This window comes from Cetorhinus maximus, chromosome 25 (assembly GCF_964194155.1).
Source record: "Cetorhinus maximus chromosome 25, sCetMax3.hap1.1, whole genome shotgun sequence".
NCBI lineage: Eukaryota > Metazoa > Chordata > Chondrichthyes > Lamniformes > Cetorhinidae > Cetorhinus > Cetorhinus maximus.
The window spans coordinates 32,099,858-32,122,449 of NC_135903.1; the positions used below are offsets into that span (position 1 = coordinate 32,099,858).

At 42.7% G+C, this 22,592-nt stretch overlaps 1 protein-coding gene across 2 annotated transcripts in view; it reads right to left on the reverse strand.

The window, feature by feature from the left end:
* The window catches only part of wnk4a (WNK lysine deficient protein kinase 4a), an 84,407-nt gene that overhangs the window by 12,507 nt on the left and 49,308 nt on the right, over positions 1 to 22,592 (reverse strand). For both annotated transcript variants that reach the window (XM_078529751.1, XM_078529750.1), the window contains exons 8-15: positions 21,712 to 21,827; positions 19,471 to 19,541; positions 13,570 to 13,711; positions 12,059 to 12,175; positions 8,461 to 8,625; positions 7,576 to 7,633; positions 5,556 to 5,696; positions 538 to 1,553 (exon numbers count right to left, since the gene is read on the reverse strand). In XM_078529751.1, coding sequence (XP_078385877.1) covers positions 538 to 1,553; positions 5,556 to 5,696; positions 7,576 to 7,633; positions 8,461 to 8,625; positions 12,059 to 12,175; positions 13,570 to 13,711; positions 19,471 to 19,541; positions 21,712 to 21,827 — 1,826 coding nt within the window. The remainder of the gene's footprint in view (positions 1 to 537; positions 1,554 to 5,555; positions 5,697 to 7,575; positions 7,634 to 8,460; positions 8,626 to 12,058; positions 12,176 to 13,569; positions 13,712 to 19,470; positions 19,542 to 21,711; positions 21,828 to 22,592) is intronic.

Genomic DNA, 22,592 nt, shown 5'->3' on the forward strand with positions numbered 1-22,592 from the left:
CAATAAACATAACTTTTAAAAAAAATTGTTCACAGGATGTGGGTGCTCCTGGCAAGGCCAGCATTTAGTATCTATCCATAATTATCATAAACAGATCACTTGTTGGCCATTTCAGAGGGCAGTTGTGGGTCTGGAGTCACATATAGGCCAGACTGGTTATGGACAACAGGTTTCTTTCCCTAATGGACAGATGGGCGCTAGATGAGATTTAATGACAATCTAGTAGTTAGGGTACCATTAATGATAATAGCTTTTTACTCCAGGTTTATTTATTAACTGGATTGAAATTCTCCAGCTGCTGTGGTGGAATTTGAACTTATATCTTTGTATCATTAGTCCAGGGCTCTGGATTATTTGTCCAGGATCATAACCACTATGCTACTGTTTTATTTAATTATGAGTCATTGCCATTGAATGAAAGTCAATATTACATTACCGATCACAATGGAGAGTTACTAATCTCAATTATGCATTTCAAAAGTTAGAGATTGATTTATAGAATTCTAAATCAATTGTACTTACTAGAATTCTACTTACCGAGATCTGTCTGTTCTCTAGTTCTTTAGTTGAGGTGCTTATAAGATCTGTAACAGCAACTTGAGGCATGGAAGGTGAGACTAATGTGCTGCCACAGAAACTAGTATGCACATAATTTCCTAGATTAACATTCTGAGGTGGTGAAAGGGAACCTGCAAGATTAAATATTGGACTGGGATGTGAATAAAATGGAGAGTTTGTTGATGATGGAGAGCACATGTTAGCGACTGGTATTGTGGTAGACATTGGTGTGATAGCTGCTACACTCTGGTATGGGGTACCCTGGATATCTAAAGATGTTGGACTGAAGTCAGTTTCTTTGCTTGATGATACCATGTGACCAAGTTCAGAACTTGATGTTCCTGGTACGTGGCTGAAGTTTTGGAGCGTCTCATGAGATCTGTTGCATTCAGGAAAAATTGATCCAAGTTGTCCTTCTAGTCTTTCCATGCCACCATTCTCAGCATTATTTGGTTGTTGTCCAATATTTATTTCTGGAGATGAAAGATAAGACGGCCTTGAAATGTTGACAGGCAGAAAGCCTGGAGAAGAGACGATGCTACTGGGAGACATCAGTGGAGAGTGTGAAGAACTGCTCGGTAAGATTGTATGGGCCAGATGACTCATGCACATCAATGATAGTACATCAGCCAAGAGAGACAAGGGCTGTGTGGTTGTTGGCCAGCTATTACCTTGTGGCTGTAAAAACTGTGGCATGTCTTTGCCAACATTCTCTGCCTCCTTTGTTGGAAATTCTTGTTGCACAGCATATTGTGGACTCCCCTGCTGATTCAGTGCTATGTTTTGAAGAATGTTCGAAGCAGATGTAGCAGTGGGTAGAGACGCTAGCACTGGCTTAAAATTCTGCAATGGTGTAGATATAAACAAGTCGGTTCCACTGTGTTCACTGCTAGTGACTTGAATTGGGTCAAAACTGTTAAGTGACACATTACTAAATGTTGCTACTGAAATTGGTTGTGATGTTGCTCTCGGCTGGTAGAACACATTTGATGAAGCTGTAGGAAAATAAATTAATAGCAGTTCAACCAGTTCGCAAACTCTTAGCAAAACCACATTCAAAACACTCAAGTTTAATATCTTTTGCTGGTACTTGTTCTAAGAGCTGTTCTTGTTCCCTCTCAGTGCACGCTCAGAATGTACCATCAGAAAATCATAAGACCATAAGACATAGGAGCAGAAATTAGGCCATTTGGCCCATCGAGTCTGCTCCGCCATTCAATCATGGCTGATAAGTTTCTCAACCCCATTCTCCCGCCTTCGCCCCGTAACCTTTGATCCCCGTACCAATCAAGAACCTATCTATCTCGGTCTTAAATACACTCAATGACCTGGCCTCCACAGCCTTCTGTGGCAATGAATTCCATAGATTCACCACTCTCTGGCTAAAGAAGTTTCTCCTCATCTCTGTTCTAAAAGGTCTTCCCTTTACTCTGAGGCTGTGCCCTCGGGTCCTAGTCTCTCCTACTAATGGAAACATCTTCCCGACGTCCACTCTATCCAGGCCTTTCGGTATTCTGTGAGTTTCAATCAAATCCCCCCTCATCCTTCTAAACTCCATTGAGTATAGACCCAGAGTCCTCAAACGTTCCTCATATGTTAAGCCTTTCATTCCTGGGATTGTTCTCGTGAACCTCCTCTGGACCATCTCCAGGGCCAGAACATCCTTCCTGAGGTACGGGGCCCAAAATTGCTCACAATATTCTAAATGTGGTCTGACCAGAGCCTTATAAAGCCTCAGCAGCACATCCCTGCTTTTATATTCTAGTCCTCTTGAAATAAATGCCAACATTGCATTTGCCTTCCGAACTACCGACTCAACCTGCAAGTTAACCTTAAGAGAATCCTGGACTAGGACTCCCAAGTCCCTTTGCACTCCAGATTTCTGAATTCTCTCCCCATTTAGAAAATAGTCTATGCCTCTATTCTTCCTACCAAAGTGCATGACCTCACATTTCCCCACGTTGTATTCCATCTGCCACTCACTTCTTTGCCCATTCTCTTAACCTGTCCAAATCCTTCTGCAGCCTCCCTGCCTCCTCAATACTACCTGTCCCTCCACCTATCTTTGTATCATCTGCAAACTTAGCCAGAATGCCCTCAGTTCCTTCATCTAGATCATTACTGTATAAAGTGAAAAGTTGTGGTCCCAACACTGACCCCTGCAGAACTCCACTAGTCACCGGCCCCCATCCTGAGAAGGACCCCCTTATTCCCACTCTCTGCTTCCTGCCAGACAATACATTTTAATCGGTTACTATACTAGGAAACAAGTAATGGGATGTTTTTAGTGAGTCTGATAAAGACAACTTAGGAATTCTTAATAAAGCCAGAAAATGTTCAGAAACAGAAAAGGGTCCACACAGGGAGCGTTAAGTCATCTGTTCTCTCTGCAGATGCCAACTGAATGGGTAGAATTTCCATCCCAAAGCAGAGGCGGGTTTGGAGATGGGTGTGCCGGCAATCTCTCATTACAGGTCAGTATGCTGATACCTTCCCTGCCTTTGCTCTGTTTTCAGGGAGGCGGCTGCTGGAGGTGGTGGGATGTGATATCTACCCACCCGCCATTAGATGGAGCTCCTGGAGGCAGCCCCTTAATTGGCCGCCTCCTCAAAAATCTCCTCTTGGCTCCAGGGCCGCCCTTTGGATTCCTGAAGCAATTGGACCGGGACCTTGGCACTAAAATTCAGCCCAATGTTCCTGGAAATTTCTGTCTTTGTTTCGGATGCTATGGCCTTTATTAAAAATCACAGGAGTAGTGCAGAGGATAACATGTTGCTTTCTCACCTCTGGGACCTGGAACTGAATCCAGCCCAGACAGAGTAAACCTCAGCAAGAAACAGCTCAAGAATCAGTCCCTGCACCTAGACCAGCATCTTCTGGTCAGCGGGCGGGGCCTGCTCACCGACATGTGAAATTACACGGGGATACGTTGGGCGTGTGTCCCGGCGTCACCCCACGTCATTTAGATTTTCAGTTCGGCAGGCGCGGAGTCAAATCGGTTCCTGCCATTTGGCCATTGTAAACTAGGGGCAACATTTCCCTCCCGTCGGAGGGGAAGTGCGGGCGTGGGTGGGCGGGCCTCCGATTGGTGCCCCCGCTTGGGGGCACGCTGCCATTTTTGGTGGGCAGGCCTTGCTATGCGCTCCCCGTGCAGGTGGTGGGGGGGTGGGGTGGGAATTTGCTCAGCCGGGAGTGTGCGAAAGAGCGCACAGATCTTCCTGAGGCTAAGTGCTATAACTTTTATTTAAGCATTTGATAAAAATTCAAATACCCTCATGAAACCTCATCCTGCCCGTGGATGAGGGTTCATGCTTTTTCCGAGGCCCGCCAGGGCTCCCGGCCTGCCCGCCAGCCTTAAGGTTGGACGGGCAGGCCCATCAATCAGTAATCTAAATGATGCGGGGTGACGTTGGGATGCACGACCGACGTATCCCCGCGTCATTTTACACGTTGGCGAGCGGGCCCTGCCCCCCGACTGGAAGATGCTGGCCTAGGTGCAGGGACTGATTCCTGAGCTGTTTCTTGCAGGGCTCATTCTAATAAAACTGGTGACCTGTGGACACCTACAATGCATCCGCAGGCAGTTCCCTGGAGCACTTAGGATAATGTTGGGATAATGTGTTGTTAGCAGCAGCTGTCAAGTAGGCCCTGAAGAGGGAGAAAAAGTCTTACTCCTCCCAGCTCCATGTTAAGGTATTTTCTTTTTATAAGTTACTTTGCTGGTCCTTTAAGGACTTTGGATTAGGCTGCACGTAGACCAAGTAATCCTTAGCAGAGCAAGCTTCAGTCAGGACAAACAGATTTCCTGAATGGGTTATAAAACAGGCATTAGACCCCTAATTAAATATTCAAGGGGTCTAACAGTTGTTTTTAGGTTGACACCAGGGATGACTCTGAACCAATATAGTGTTTAACGTTTTCACCGGTGTTGAGGTGTAGGAGGTGGGGCCCTTAAATAGGACTCTGTGCCCCCCTACCATTTTCCACCTGGAAAACAATCACAATGTCCCCTCCCTTGTCTCCATATTGGCTGGAAGTTTCCAGTGTTAAATGATGATAGATAGCCTCAATTCAGTGCCACTATATTTGAAATCTCACTCAGACTGCTGAATGCAGGTTACAGGAAATGACAATATGTCACATTAGGTAGCAGAGGTGCTATTCTGCATTTGGGGTTGAGGAATAATGAATGAGCATTTAGGCATAACATATCTAGGAATAAATGATGCTGGGCCCAAAATGGAAAGCATTCTTAGTGTTGACATTCTTCAACCTTCAACAACAAAAATCATAAAAAATCAGGATGGACTCTATTACCCAAGCAGTCTTTCCTTCTGCACTTTTTAACCACATGATGATGAACTGCACCCCAATTTAGGTCCATTCAATGCTATATTTTTAATGGAATTTAAATAACAGATACAGACTGGTTGGAGCCACAAGGACAACTGTTCCAGCAATTTGATGTGGGATTAAACAACTCTTAGCAGCCTGGTTTTAAGAGTAAGTCAATAAAACATTACTGCAACTTTTAAAAGTTTTTGTTGCTACAATATACTCATGTGAGGGTGATTCTGTTCTAATCTCAACCAAGTGCTTGCAGTTCTGATGTAGAGTCGTCCAACGTTTATAAGAATTGATCTAAGTTATCAGATTCCGGTAAAACTACGATAGAGCAATATATTTATACGAAAAGCTTGGTTTCCACTGTGGGGAGCTTTTGTATAGGTAACCAAAAGCCTGTCAGATAGTTGGAAATATATTTAAACATTTCAATGAAGTCGGGACTGCTCACAATGCGAGACATAGCCACGTGAACAGGAGAGCCACGTAGAATCCATTTTGTGCAATCAATAAAAAGTTTACAACATCTATGGTATACAATAATTTTGCACTGGACCAAAATTATATTAAAAAACGGAGATAGATTATTATTTTAAAATCTTGGGCCTTGTGTTCAAGATATAAAGTTATTTTGCTTTGTAAGGCATTCATACCTGTAGATGTGGTGACGACATAAGGCTGAGTTGACGGGTTAACCATCATAGGACTTAACAACTTATTTTCAGGAACAGGGCTGACCAGAAACTTCCTTGTTGCAGATTCTACCACTTGACTGAGAGGGGTACTCACTCCATCTGACATGGAATAAACAGATCAAGTTATGTAATGCAATTAAATATCCTATGTAATAGCAACAAGGACTGGCTGACATAGTTATCTGACAATCCTTGTGTCTGCTTTATACTGATGTTTTACTACAGAACTGATTGCAATTGTTTCATTATTTTTGGCCCAAGAAAATAATTACTGCTGTACCGACAATGCATTCAAAGATTGTAATTTGCAGTAATGACAGAGACTAAATAGTCAATATACATCAAAATTTCAATAACTAATTTATTAGATAAATTAAATCGTCCATGTATTTTCATCTGTTTCAGTCTACGAATGGTTCTCACGGAATTCTATCATAACCGACCTCTAAATTCAGTGGGAAACAGTTTCAATGAACCTATCTTAAGACTCACTCATATCTATGGGCAGAATTGTTTTGGTCCTGCACGCTGTGGGACTGAAAATTCCCGCCCGAAGTCAACAGACCTTCTGCTGGTCCATCCAATTATCCAAGTTGCCCACTATGATTCCTGCAGCGGGCGGGACTGGAAAATTTAGGCCTAATGTTTATTTTTGCTTGTTCTGTTGTCAAGTTATTGACCTGAAGTGTTAACCCTGTTTCACCTCAGATGCTGCCTGACCTGCATTTCTTGTTTCTATTTCTTTACTTTTTGCTTGTTTGACAGAATAGGCTTATTTCCTAGGAACTCTTCCATTCCCTTTCAGTGGGGACAGTGTGATGGTTAGTTTTATGAACAATTTTTAGATCAACCTGAGGGCATTTGTTTTTGTTTAGTCCCCACTGAATATTTGCTGAAGCGCAGGTTGTCCTGTAAATGTCAATGCCATATTATTCCAACAGCATGGAGTGCTTAAAAGCACTTTAACATTACTTAGGTTTTTGACAGGAAGTTAGACTTAAAAATAGTTTTCAGGATATATAGGCTGCAATGTAATATTGTATGGTGGACTATTAGAAAAACATATTTAGAAAAATATGAGCTTATTTTAGGTAGAATAAATAGGCCAAGGCATGACAATTTGATAATATCATCATTACGTGATCCATACCAACAGACATTTATTTTGATAGCTTGACCTCTTTAAAAGTTCAAATTTATTTGAAGTAGGGCATGCTATACATCACTCCATTCAGTGTGCATACAATAAGCAAATCAACATAATATTCTTCTTGTTTCAGTCCTGATGCCTTTCAGATGCCATGTTTCATGAGGTTACTAAGCTGAGCAAAATATTATGCAACATCAGTAACCAAAGGACACAGATTTAAGAGAATTAGCAAAAAAAATCCCATGAGAAAACGAGGAGCTTTGATTTTTTTTTTCTATATACACAGACGCAGCGGGATGATGATGATCTGGAACGTGCTGCCTGAGAAGGTGGTGGAAGCAGATTCAGTAGTAACTTTCAAATAGGAATTGAATGTATACTTGAAAAGGAGAAATTTTCAGATCTTTGGGAAAAGACCAAAGGAATAGAATGAATTGGCACCTCTTTCAAGGAGCCAGCAGAAATGTGATGGGCTGAATGCCTGGCCTCTTTCTGTGCTGCATGCTTCTGTCATATTTATGTTAAATGTCAGTAGGCTGTTCAACATGGTAGGCATCACAGCTATTGGGGTAAGAAAGTTGGCCTGTGTTTCCATCTCAAGAGATTGGAGTTTAAATCCAGCCTAAACTGAGAGAATAAAATCTCCCTAAATCAGCTGGCAAGGCCTTTTGTTAAAGAAGTTTGAGAATCGCCAACCCAGTTCCTACTGGATACAAGTACACAACACAAAACTGCCTATACTTGAATGTAAACACCACTTTAGAGGTGCAGTAGATATAAAGGTCAATTCTGTGACGTAGACAAAAAGGCAATAATTGTGCAGCTCACCTATTGAAACTGAAGGCAATAATGTGGTATATGGTGTCTGGTTTAACCTTTCTTCTCCCTGTGAAACATGAGACTATGTTATCACACATGCATGACTCATTTATAAACTGGCCATTGTTTATTATCACTTATTTAGGTTATATAAATATTATATATGGATATTAATAAAATGATCAAATCACAGAGCCCAGGCAGGATCATTTTAATAGGATATCCATTTTTCAACCACCTGAAAGCAGTATTACAGTATTTATCAGTTAGCATGTATGCATAGTTTTCAGGCCACACAATGAAACATAATAAGCTAGAAACTCTTACTGGTAATACCAGACTTGCTGCATTAGTACGACATTCCTTTGTCCATTATTTTAACATGTAGGTATTTATTTATTTAAGATAACATATGCTTTAAGCTTTGATGCACTACTCTTGGCAATAAAAATTTCTAGCCTTATGATTTTATCACTAATCATTTCACGCAGTCTAAAGATATTTAGTAAACATAAATTTATGGAGGTCAAAACATTGATTTTTCAATCAAATAAAGGGGAACATAGTAACTAGACTCCCTCCCCAATCTGTTAATAAATCTGCTATCAAGTTTGTTATGCAAGCTATGAAAACGAATGATCATATGGTAAGGGAGATAAAGAGAATGATTCGGTGTTTTAGTAGTTAGGAAAGGAAACTAAAAATAGTTCATAGCTATTATTATTATTATTATAACTAATAACATGGACTGCAGTGGTTCAAGAAGGCGGCTCACCATCCCCTTCTCAAGGTGGTGATCAGGGTTGGACATTAAAAATGCTGGCCGAGCCAGCGACAGCCATGTCCCGTGAAAGGATAAAAAAAAAGTTTTAAAATTCTTAGCATGCTCCTTACCTGAGAATCATGGGAACTGGCAGCACTTGACTGTTTGCTAACTTTTTCAGTGCCGTGATCCCCATGAATATCCTTCTTTAACACGGCTTCTGCTTTGTGCATGATTTCTTGCAGCTTGCTGACAAAACCATCCTGCTCTGACAGTAGAATGAACTCCCTATTGATCTGAAAACGCCAGAGCAAAATCAGTCCACAGAGCTACTAGGTAAATGAATCATTCATGACAGAGGTAAAAGAGGTAACACAGGGGCCAGAACCTTTTGCTCATCGGGCAGGTGCGCGCCTGACCTGAACGAACGTTACATGACGCGAAATGGCATTGGGTGAGCGTTCCAATGTCATCGCACACTTGCGCGATATTTTGGTTGGCGGAAGCATGCGGGTGTGCCTGCTGACAATTAACAGGCCTGTTAAGGCTATTAAAGACCTAATTAAATTCAATTTTTCGCTGCCTGTCCAACCTTATGGTTGGTGGGCAGGCAAGAAGGCCACAGGCAGGATGAGGTTTCCAACAGCAATTAAAAATTAAATAAAAATTTTAACATTTCATTCATAACATGTCCCTCCTTATGTGACAGAGTCACATGAGGGAACATTTTTGTTAACATTTTAAAATTCTTTATTTTTAATTTTCAAAAATCTTCATCTTCCTGCTTCTCCTGTGCACACCCGCGTGCATGCGCAAACTTGTGTGACCGCCCTCCATCTCCCCCCACCCCCCCCCCAACACACAGGCAGCGCTGAGCACTGCAGCATGCGTTTCTTGCTGGGCGGACCTTAATTGGCCAGCCAGCGTGAAATTGCGGTCAGGCCACGATTGCGGGTGGTGGTCGGCTTCCTGCTGCTCCCGCCTGCCCCCACCGAGGGCTAAATTCTGGTCAAGCTTTTGGAGAGCCCACACTTGCAAAATTATAGTGGCTTAAATGTTCCACTCAACGGTTGTGACTACACATTTTGGTAATCTGATTAACAGATATAATGGCTTGTTTATTAATATCATGAAATATGCTTTGATAATACAGTTAAAGCCTTCTCTTTACTTCATAAAAGAACGATCGTTGTTTTGCACTACATTCAAACAATGAATTCACAATTTGGCATGTTATTTTTACTGGGCAAATGCAGATCTTTCACTAATGCAGTATCTGCAAGGCCGAAGTTGTTCAATTCTTCTATGCTCCTGATCTCATCAGTGCTGTAAGGAGATACCAAGTGGCAACTGCACAGTTCCCTGCAGGGTAGGAAATTGGAAGTGTTGTCTCCAGACTGCTGTTAAATTTTTCTTAGAGCCTGGTTGAGAACAGAGGCCGAGTGGGCTGGCTATGGAATGCTCATGGTTAGAAAAGTGTCTGACTTGACACGGGCATTTACTTCAAATTGAATCAGCATTTTATTGGCAGTTTTAACCTTTTAATGGTTGAGCGAATCCCATACACGAATCTTCCCAAGTGATCTTTACAGATCTCCGAGTAACAGTAGGAAGAATATAATTGGCAGAAGCTTGGGGGAGAATTTTCTCCCCGTCGGTGGCGGGGGGGAGGCTGAGCGAGAGTGGACGCTGGTGGGGAGGGGGGCGCAGCTGATCACCGCCTGCGATCGGCTGTGCGCCATTTTACATGGGCAGGCCAATTAAGGTCCACCCAGCGTGACAGGTACCCGGAAACGCTGGACACTCCCTGTGTGGGCGGGGGAAGTAGGCTGAGTCGGAGTCTGCCTCAGAGCTGCCTCGGGGAGATAATTAAAATTTTCAACAGTCAAACTAAAGAAAAAATAATAATTTTTAAGACATGTCTCCTCGTGTGACATTGTCACATGAGCTGGGACATGTCAATGAACTGTAACAAAAAGTTTTATTCAATTTACAAACACTTCATGAAACCTCATCCTGCCCGTGGTTGAGGTTCCATGATAAATGTGAAGGCCGCTTGGGCTCTTCGCCTGCCCCCCCACCAACCTTAAGGTTGCGCGGGCAGTTAATTACTTTAATTAGTTTTTAAATGGCCTTAATAGGCCTTTGACAGTTCGGCGGGTGCGCAGCCGACTCTGGTGTGCACCCGCCAAACTGAAGATCTGAATGACGCGGTGATGTCGGGACACATGCCCGATCTCACCACGCATCATTTTACACATCAGCAAGTGGGGCCCGGCCCCCGCACGCCAACCTGAAGATTCTGGCCTAGGGGGAGGTTGATTACTTGACCACTCAGTGTTGAATAATGTGAATGAAGGATGACAAAATTGGAGAAATAGGTGAGAAAAAAAGGGAATGAGATTAAAAAAAAAAGCCATAATTATAATCAAGTATTATATGGCAGATAATATTAAGGCCTTACAGACTTATCAACAACACTGCATGATTTCAGGGAAGGCAGGGAAAAAGACTTAGTGGGGTGAAATATGCCTTCGAAGATGGCAAAAAATGGGTGACAATGAGAGGGGTACAGCAGCATAGCGGGTACGTTGCCAAACTAGTAATCTAGAGATCAAGACGAATGATCCAGAGACCAAAGTGAAAATCTCACTATCGCAGTTGGAGATTTAAGATTAATTAATTAAATAAATCAAGAAGAAAAAGCTAGTATCAGTATTGGATTGTTGTAAAAACCCATCTGCTTCAAATGTCCTTCAGAGAAGGAAATCTACTGCTTTTACCCAGTCTGGCTGACATGTGACCCCAGAGCCACAGCAATGTGGTTGGCTCCTAGCTGCCCTCTAGAACGGCCGAGTAAGTCACTCAGTTGTATTCAAGAAGGTGTCTCACCGCCAGTTAGGGATGGGCAATAAGTGCCAGTCTTGCCAGCGTGACCCATATTCTATGAATTCATTTAAAAGAAGTCTGTTTGACAGGTCGCCCAATTTTGTTTACTGTCGATTTCAGAATGGGTGGTTGATTTTCTTTCACAGTGGTTCTCAAACGTTTTCATCCATTGACCACTTAAGCGGGGCACAAGAGCCTGCAGACCACCTACCCTATCCCCTTTCACTTGCCAGCGCAAAAAACTCATCAGAATTAATGGGAACATATGGAAGCTATAAATATTTCACTGCTTTTCCACTACTAAATGTAAAAAATGAGTCTTTTTTTTATTAAAGAACATAAATAAATGATTAATTCATGTCGTAAGCAAAAGTCTAAACATCTTCATATTAAAAACATTAATATCACAAGAGAACTCATTAGTTTGAAATATTCTATTATAAAATCATCACAATAATCTTCTGAGAAACTAATACTCATCTTACATCTATATTAAACTGAATCAACAGTAACATAAATCTTGCTTATAAAACTACATTACTGTTGTTCATGATCATGACGGCTATACCACACACACGGGAGAGCCAGTCTGGTTGTGTAACTTTATGTGAGTGGTGGGGATGAGGGTTCTGGCCTGTCCTCTCACAAGGCCTCGGCTGTCATGTTGCGCGTCAGCGACTTGCATTTTGGACCAGCCCGCGGACCACCTGGAGGATCCCCTGCAGACCACCAGTGGTCCACGGGCCACGCTTTGAGAACCACTGCTCCATCACCACCGCTGAAGGCCCGGTTGCACACCTAGCGCTTCCTGACGAAAAGGAGCTTTCTCGTTTTACGTACCATAACGGCAGCAATATCTTCAGGGCAGTCTCCTTCTAAATCGAACTTGAACGTTACCATTTTGTTGTTGTGTGTCTGGAGTTGACACTCTACAACCCGATCTCCTTTGTCTGAAATCTGAAGCAGGAATGAGTATGTGTGACATGTGACAGCAACAGCCTGTATGATCTGCACTAACAGTATAAACTGCAGGTATTTCATTGTGACCTACATACGGATCAATATAAGTGATATAAACAAATTTAAAACAGAATAAATGCAAACAAATTTAAAAACAAATGCAAGAGCTAAAGATACAGATGCCAAGGTAAAGGGGCTAATTTTATCTCGAGTGTAACATGGACAGTCAACAGGCAGAATCCACCTGCCGCTGGTCACTGTTGGTGCCGTGAGGCCTGAGCTATTTTGTGACATGGGCCTGATTTCCAAAAAGCTGGTGACATGACCAGGCTAGACTGGTATTCCGATGCCTCTTTCTGGTCGCGAGGATGAGAAATCAGTCAGATCCTACATGGATGCAGCCAACAGTGGGCCTGGGGGAGGCAATCCCAGGAAGGACATGGGCCATCAGGAATACTTTGGCAGTACCAATGAGAAGAGCATGCATTAAGTACACTCCACGCATATGTACTTAAAAAAATTGCACTCAAGGGTGTTGTGTATACCTTTGAACCCCCAATTTGCATATCAAAAGTGGCTTCCTGCCTAAAAAGAGCATTGCCCACAAGTAAGAGTTATGTAATCTCTAGACAGAGTTTCAGGGATGTTACACTGGAGCTTTAGCAACAGTAGATTCACATGTTGATGACCCATCTAAAGGCCATGACCAAGATGGCACTGACTGGAGCACCAATGCAATAGGGAAAGTAATGCCATGTTCAGATTTTAATTATCATGGGAAATAAAACAATACAGGGTGGAAATTGGTTGAGGCCTTTTTTTGGCCTCATATTCAGTTCTGTGGAGGCAGCGCATACCTGAAGCAAAAGGCCCAAAGATTAATGCCAAGTTAGTCATCGGGCCTTGTATGAATAATTGGGGTGAGCAGCTGGCACTGTCTGCACCTCCATGGACAGCCCACTACTTCAGGACCAGGAAAAACCTGCCCTAAGATTCCAATGCCTACCAATTTCTACCCCTACTATTTCTTCTGTCAACTGCATTTAAGTCAACACTGCAGTAGTTCCACAAAATGCAAAGCATGATATACCCATTGTATAAATGTGTAGCTATTAGTGCTAGGCCCATTTACATCAACATGTGGATCTACTGTTGGTAAAGCTCCAGTGTAACATCCCTGAAACTGTGTCTAGAGAGCACGTAACTCTTACTTGTGGGCAATGCTCTTTCCTTTACAATATTTGAGTAAACATAAATTTGTTCCACATTGTGAAGGGAAGAACTTTGCGTGAATGTGTGGGAAAGTAAAAGTTGGGGAAAGGGCTTCCCTTAGCAATTGTGTTGCAATTTTTTTGCTGGGACAGTATCTGATTGAATTAGGAAATGCTTACGTTAAGAATTCGTAGCCTGGATCTGCCACGCCTACGAATGAGTTTGCTCGATATACGTTTCACTGGCTGTTTTGTTGATCCTTCTCCTGCAGATAGACCTTCATTCCCATCACTCATTCCAGAAGCAACATCTGAGGCATAGCTGTATAAAACCAACCAGAACAGAAAGTAGAGCCAACATGATCAAATATATTAGATGCTGGAAAAACTCAGCAGGTCTGGCAGTATCTGTGGAGAGAGACTAAGGGCGGAATCGTCCCAATTTGCACTAACAGGCGTGAAAAAAGACATTTTACCTGCTGGCCGCAATGGCGGGTTTGTGCACTGTATCGCCTCTTCTGCTTCATTAATTATGCAGCCACATGAAACACACCATCTCGCTGGCGGGCGGACTCCGATTTGCCCATTACACCGTTACCTCAATGTTTCCCCACGCCGGGTGCCATATTTAAATAGCAGCTGTATGCACAGTTCTCAATGCTTGCAGCCCAGGACTGCTCCAATGAAGACATGACTCCAAAAGCCAAGAAGTGTGCAGCCCCCCCGATTCTGTGATGCATCCCTGGGATGCCTTCTGGAAGCCCGCTGCGATGTCCTCTACCTCTGCTCTGGCCACAGGAGGCCCATCAATCTCACCACTCCCCCACTGCCCCTTAGGAGGCGGTGGCAGTGGTGGTCAGTGCCAATGCTGCACACAAGAGGCTGGCCATTCAGTGCAAAAAACAGGTGAATGATCTCATCTGCGCCGCCAAGGTAATGCAGCCATCTCATCACTCTAAACTCTCACACGCACAAGCCCATCACATGTTCCCTTGCATCTCACTCACTGCCAGCTCAAGGGACATCACCACTCACTCACTGACACATACCCTCACATCTCCATCTGGCCTCATCTCCTCTGGAGACTGCCTCTTCAGCCCTCACCATCTTGAGGCCACTTCAACAGATCAACATGTGTTCCCACACACGCCCTGGGATACCACCTTCCCCAAGCAAGCCCTCACCCTGCAGCCTCTTCCCTTGCCGGAAGCCACTTCTCCCCTTTCCCCAAGGAAGCCCTAGCCCTGCCTGATGGCTGGTCTGGTCAGTAAAGACCTGTCCATGAGTCCCCTAAAAGCATGGTGCTGCCTGCGAAGCCTGGCGCTGATGAACGAAGCATGGTAGGCAAACAAACTTGAGGTCCCAAGTAAAGTGCAGCTTTCCAAATGCACATCACTTATGTACAGTTGTGAGTCACGTCAGCATGCAATCATGCCAACGTGGGGGGGATGATCCAACGTGGGGGGATGATTCCAGCAAGCAGGACTGAAAATGAGATTGAGTAAAGTATTAAAACTAGGTTCCCGAAGTGCGGTGGTGGGAAACACGGTCCACCATTGACGGGTGGAGCGGACGATTGCAAACTGCTTTCACAATGGTGTAAATCCGGTTTTTGGCCTTTTTACCATATTGTCCGCTCACGCCCGCCATGACGCCCGCCAGCAACGGGACCAGATGATTCTGCCCTATGTTCCAAACAAGAGTCATATTGGACTCGAAACGTTAACTCTGTTTCTCTCGCCACAGATGCTGCCAGACCTGCTGAGCTTTTCCAGCACTTTCTGTTTTTATTTCAGATCTCCAGCATCCACAGTATTTTGCTTTTATTATAAAATACAGTGTTGGATTTCCATCCACTTGGATCAATGTTATTGTTGTAGCTAGTTGTGAGAAAAATTTGTTACATGGGGTTGAATTTTCCCCCTGTCGGGGGTGTTGTGCGGGGGCGGGCGGGAGCGAGTGCGAACCCGATCGGCACCCCCGATTGTGTTCGCACCACCATTTTATGTGGGCAGGCCAAGTAAGGTGTCCTGAGCCCTCCCTGTGTGGATGGGGGGGTGGAAGTCCCTGAGTCGGGGCCTGCACTCTTTCGCGCATGCGCACGAAATAGCGCAAAAATCTCCCTGAGGCACAGAGCTTAATGAGGCAGATTTGATAAGGGAGCTTAAGGTGAAGGAACCCTTAGGAGGAAGTGACCATAATATGATAGAATTTACCCTGCAATTTGAGAGGAAAAAGCTGGAATCAGATGTAACGGTATTACAATTGAATAAAGGCAACTACAGAGGCATGAGGGAGGAGCTGGCCAGAATTGACTGGGAGATGAGCCTAGCAGGAAAGACAGTGGAACAGCAATGGCAGGAGTTTCTGGGAGTAATTTGGGAGACACAGCAAAAATTCATCCCTAGGAAGAAGAAGCATACTAAAAGGAGGACGAGGCAACCATGGCTGACAAGGGAAGTCAGGGACAGCATAAATGGTTAAAGAGAAAGCATACAATGCGGCGAAGAGCAGTGGGAAACCAGGGGATTGAGAAGCCTACAAACACCAACAGAGGACAACTGAAAAAGAAATAAGGAGGGAGAAGATTAAATATGAGGGTAAACTAGCCAGTAATATAACAGAAGATATATAAATATATAAAGGGTAAGAGAGAGGCAAAAGTGGACATTGGGCCGCTGGAAAATGATGTTGGAGAAGTAGTAGTGGGGAACAAAGAAATGGTGGAGGAATTGAATAGGTACTTTGCGTCAGCCTTCACGGTGGAAGACACAAGTAACATCCCCAAAGTTCAAGAGAGTCGGGGGGCAGAGGTGAGTATGGTGGCCATTACCAAGGAGAAGGTGCTAGGTAAACTGAAAGGTCTGAAGGTGGATAAATCACCTAGACCAGATGGATTACACCCCAGAGTTCTGAAGGAGATAGCTGAAGAGATAGTGGAGGCATTAGTGGTGATCTTTCAGGAATCACTCGAGTCAGGGAGGGTCCCAGAGGACTGGAAAATCGCTAATGTAACCCCCCTGTTTAAGAAGGGAGTGAGGCAAAAGACGGGAAATTACAGGCTGATTAGCTTGACCTCGGTCGTTGGTAAGATCTTAGGGTCCATTATTAAGGATGAGATTTCAGAATACTTGGAAGTGCATGGTAAAATAGGGCAAAGTCAGCATGGTTTCATCAAGGGGAGGTCATGCCTGACAAATCTGTTAGAATTCTTTGAGGAGGTAATGAGTAGGTTTGACAAAGGAGAGCCAATGGATGTTATCTACTTGGACTTCCAGAAGGCCTTTGACAAGGTGCCGCACAGGAAGCTGCTCAGTAAGATAAGAGCCCATGGTGTTAGAGGCAAGGTACTGGCATGGATAGAAGATTGGCTGTCAGGCAGAAGGCAGAGAGTGGGGATAAGGGGGTCCTTCTCAGGATGACGGCCAGTGACTAGTGGAGTTCCGCAGGGGTCAGTGTTGGGACCACAACTTTTCACTTTATACATTAATGATTTAGATGAAAGAACTGAGAGCATTCTGGCTAAGTTTGCAGATGATGCAAAGATAGGTGGAGGGACAGGTAGTATTGAGGAGGCGGGGAGGCTGCAGAAGGATTTGGACAGGTTAGGAGAATGGGCAAAGAAGTGGCAGATGGAATACAACGTGGGGAAGTGTGAGATCATGCACTTTGGTAGGAAGAATAGAGGCATAGATTATTTTCTAAATGGGGAGAGAATTCAGAAATCTGGAGTGCAAAGTGACTTGGGAGTCCTAGTCCAGGATTCTCTTAAGGTTAACTTGCAGGTTGAGTCGTTAGTTAGGAAGGCAAATGCAATGTTGGCATTTATTTCGAGAGGACTAGAATATAAAAGCAGGGATGTGCTGCTGAGACTTTATAAGGCTCTGGTCAGACCACATTTATAATATTATAAGCAATTTTGGGCCCCGAATCTCAGGATGTTCTGGCCCTGGAGAGGGTCTAGAGGAGGTTCATGAGAACGACCCCAGGAATGAAAGGCTTAACATATGAGGAACGTTTGAGGACTCTGGGTCTATACTCAATGGAGTTTAGAAGGATATGGGGCAATCTAATTGAAACTTACAGAATACTGAAAGGCCTGGATAGAGTGGACATGGGGAAGATGTTTCCATTAGTAGGAGACATTAGGACCCGAGGGCACAGCCTCAGAGTAAAGGGAAGACCTTTTAGAACAGAGATGAAGAGAAATTTCTTTAGCCAGAGAGTGGTGAATCTGTGGAATTCATTGCCACAGAAGGCTGTGGAGGCCAGGTCATTGAGTGTATTTAAGACCGATATAGATAGGTTCTTGATTGGTAAGGGGATCAAAGGTTATGGGGAGAAGGCGGGCGAATGGGGTTGAGAAACTTATCAGCCATGATTGAATGGCGGAGCAGACTCGATGGCCAAATGACCTAATTTCTGCTCCTATGTCTTATGGTCTATTTTAAGTTTTAAAAAGCTAAATAAAGAAAAGAAAACATTTTAAGACATGCCCCCTCATGTGATAGTGTCACATGAGTTGGGACATGTCAATGAATTTTTAAAATAATTTTCATTGAATTTTAAAACACTTCATGATACCTCATCCCGCCCGTGGATGAGGTTTCATGAAAAACGCGAAGGCCGCCTGTGCTCTTCGCCTGTCCGACAACCTTAAGGTTGGACGGGCAGTTCATTTAACTGTTTTAATTAGTTTTTAATAGGCCTTTGACAGGTCGGTGGGCTGAACTGAAAACCTAAATGATGTGCGGTGACGTTGGGACACCCACCTGACGTCACTGTGCGTCATTTTACACGTCAACGAGCGGGCCCAACCCCTGCTCGCCAACCGGAAAATTCTTCCCATGGTGTAATTTCTGAACATACAACAGATGATAATTCAACATTACTTTTACACATTAAGAAAATATCATACAATTAGTGTTTATGCTTAAGAGAAGTGAGGTTCCATTCAGTTTCTGCAACCATTACTAAATTAAGACAATTTTTTTTTTCTTACTTTTTAAGCAACTGCAAATGATTGGACTCTTGTATAAAAGCGTTGCATTTAACCCAACAGTTACGGGCTCACCTCAGTTTCAAGTTTGTTTAGTATGGTATCTCAATAAATGTTGCATAATTCTTATTCACCCCAGAACAACCGCTTCCCGGAGGATTGCTGCCAAAAATTGGACAAATTTCCTCAAGTGCTATCTAGGTGCAATGCAACAAAACTGTGGCCAGGATTTTGTGGCCCCGTTTCGACATGTCTCCTCTCAGCGGATGTGTCGAGTCATTTAAATCTCCATTCAGTTCAATGGGTCCGTAATATCCCACTGGGTGGAAAGGGCCATAAAATCCTGGTCTAAACTAGGGGAGGGAGAAGTTCAAAGACCTAGTTTATATTGCATGCATGCCATGTGATACACTGAAAAGATAAAGGAACTATAAATTAATACCCTTTACAGCCAAATTGTGAAATGTTTATTATGGTTTTCAATGACTCATGATATTTACTCCTCAAATATTGTTATTGAAATTTAGTCTAAGTGACTTTGGTCTTTAATTCTTTCTCTCACTATAATTATTCAATCCTTCATGGAACAGAAGGTTTTACTCTATTGCAAAAATTGGTCCCATTTTCAATTTTACATTATTTCTTGACAAATAAGTTTTTATCATCAATGTTGCAAGTTCGAATTGCTGCAAAACTATTTCTTATTCCACAACAGTTGATAACTCCATGATGGTGCAATAATTTTCTCGTGACATCATAAAAAAAAAATCAGATATTCCACCCTTGCTGATATAGATATCTCTATTCCTTTGAAGAACTGTATGTTGTTGTCCAAAAAAGAATTAGTGAAAGGCACACATTAAAGACTGACAAGTTTAAATGTCAGCCAGAGAATGAAGACTTTATAAAAGGAAATCAAAGTATACTCATAGGTCACTACAATAATGTTCTTTGCTTTTTTTCCCCCCTATTGATTAGACATATGAGAGTTAGGGACTCGGATATACAAATCTTTAAAAGTGGGAGTGCAAATGGATTAAAGGATCCCTTGGTCCTTCAATTTCTGAGTCATTTTGATTTACCTGTCAACTGGCGAATTGAGCCCACTGTGTAGTGATAAATGATGTTTTGAGGGAATTGTCACAGCAATGCTCTGCAAAGAAAGATGCAAAACAGAATAAGAATTATGCAACATTTATTGAGATACCATACTAAACAAACTTTAAAAGCTTCCATGACCAGAAACTAGAGAGCGGACCAGTCATCTGATAGAAGGGAGAGGATAACTCATCCGTTGTAGAATTGGCCTGACTTCCATTCAGCTGAATGGAATAACGATCAGACAAGCTCTACAACAGGTGAATGATCAGCTCCATCGCCTTGGTCCATCAGACTACTGACCTGGTGGTAAAGATGAAAATTTACCCAGTATGTGGAGTCCCAGCTATTTCCAACATTCTTCTCCTACATGAGTTATCATATAGAATATTAAAATAAGTACTATGCGTTACTTCAGAGTACACCCTGTTAAAGCAGTACTTTCCAAAGTTATGGAACTTGCCCTTTCCTTTTGAATTTCCCATTACTTTAGAAGCCTAAACAATGATAGGCAGCATATTTTTGGCAGGACTATTGATGTATGTAATGCACTTGGAAACTCTGCCTTGAACATTTTCGAAGCATTCATACATGGTTGGGCACTGTACATTTCCAAGCAGCTTATCCTCATATGTCCTCCCATCAACATAATATTCATGGCTCTTCCATTTTCTTTCAAATTCTTTTTCCATTAACAAATGTTCCCTTGGGCTCTGTCCTCTCTCCCACCACATTTCTTCTTCATATAATAGCGTCCTCAATTTGTCCGATTATTGACCATTCCACATTCGTCAACTTCCTTCAAATCAGAACTTTCAAGGTCTGTTCTTTTCAAATATGCTTTTCATTTTTTCTGCATACCCATGATTTACAATCAAGGCTTCTATGTGGTCTTACTCTAAATTATTGTTCCCAATAACATGAAAACTAAAACTCAACTCCAAAACTCTTTCTTTCTTCAAACAAACTTCTGACTTTTGACGTATTTGAAAGCTTGGTGTCATCCAATTACTGTTTATTTCATCTCAGTTTTCCAATGAAAAAATAAAATTGTTTCTTGTAATTTTAATTAAAAAACAGTTACAGTTTTGAAGTAATGTGGTACGCTGCCACATGTAGACAAACCAATTAGTACATCTAACAGCTTATTAGCTTGGAAAATATGGGGCAGGATTTTGCCCTTGGCAAGGGTGCTCGGTGGGGGTGGGCGGGGGCGGTCAGGAAGCCGACTGCCACCCGTGGTCAACTCCGCACCGCGATTTCAGCGGGCAGGCCAATTAAAGCCCGCCCTGTGTGGATCGCGAGCAGCAGTGCTGACCGCTGCCTGTGCAGGCGGTGGGGGGAGGAGGGAGAGCCGGCCTAGCACAAACTTCACGCGTGTGTTCAATAGATTGCTTCGGAGCTGCCTCAGGGAGATTGAAGGGCTTTTTAAAAAATTTAATAAAGACAATAAAAATTTAATAAAACATGTCCCCTCATGTGACTCTAAAACATGCCCTATCTCATGTGACAAAGTTTTTATTTAATGTGTATTAGCTTCAGGAAACCTCATCCTGCTCGTGGATGAGGTTTCCTAAAAAATGTAAAGCCTGCTTGGCCTTTTCACCTGCCCGCCACCCATAAGGCTGGACAGGCAGCGTAAATTTAAAGTTAATGAGGTTGTTAACGGCCTTAATAGGCTTTTCAATTATCGACGGGCGTGCAGCTGACTCTGGCATGTGCCTGGCGAATGAAATACCGCGCAAGTGCGCGATGACGTTGGGACGCACGCCTGACATCATCGCGGGTAATTTTACTGTCGGGCGTGCATCCATACGCCAAGTGTAATATTCTGCCCAAGATCTTGCAAGCATTTTTTGTAAGTAAGAAACCAAATGGGAAGATTTAATAGGTTTAGCCATTCATAAATGAAAATTGAGAAGAGGGAAAAAAAATGAGGCACATAACTCAAGCCCATATGAATTTGTTGGAAACCACTGGTTTGGGATGACTGTCCAATACCCAATAGTATTGTCCTACTGCCCTGGGACTTGAGAACGAGCCTCTCAACGCACCAAAATTTAGCAAAACACAACTACGCAAACTGATAAAATGATGCCACCAACAAAAATGTTCTTCAATTAGGACTACTAATTGTACTTAGCGCTGAGAACTGGATAACTTTCGCAAAACTTGACATTGTCTGAAGAAGTCCACGAGCTTAAATCTGTATGACAGTCACTTACTGCTGGAAACTGGAGTCCAATTGTAGATTTAGGTGTTAACTGGCCAGCCATGTGCAAATTGTCATTGGAATCCAAGAATCCAGAAGAGCTCAGATAACCATCAGTCTCACAATCAGCTAATCAGAAACAGAGAAAAAAATGAAGATGGTTGGTTTCAATGACATCAATTTTATTCTTCTTGTGTTACATTTTAACAAAGAATACAATAAATGCTCTGATAACATTTGGTTGAATTCCACTGACACGCCTGTCAAAATATTACCAGCTCTAAAATCCAAATCAGTGGACCTGAACATGTTACCATTTATGTTGTAATGGTACCATTGTGTAAAATTAGTGAAAATCCATAAATCTATAGACTATAATTCTTTGGAAAAGAGGTTTGTAATGGACTGAAAGTATTGTGGTTAGGGAATGCACGATAATATTTCTAACTATATGTGTTTGCGATATCATCAGATTTGCTATGGATTGGCCAGGAATTACTAATAATTTGAATTCTGTGATCCATTACTCAGATGGCTTGGCTAATATCAGGAACCCCCATGTGGGAAATTAACAGACAATAGTATCCATTTATGATACAGTAAACAAGAGCACTGATATTCTGCCCTTACTTGGCTTCATAAAAATATACTTAAAAACTTATTTTCTTTTTGTAGATGTATTCCTCTGACAGATGGGAAGAGAAAAGTATCCACAAGCAAACACTGTCTTTGGTCTCTTTGTGCCACTTTAATAATAGTGTTGTTTGAAGTTTTCCTGGCAATATATATTTATGCAATTAATCAGCAAACATGTGTATATATCTGTGGTTTAGAGCCAACTTTCAAACTGCAACTAGAAACTTTCTGTACAGTTAAGGAAACACACAGACAGGA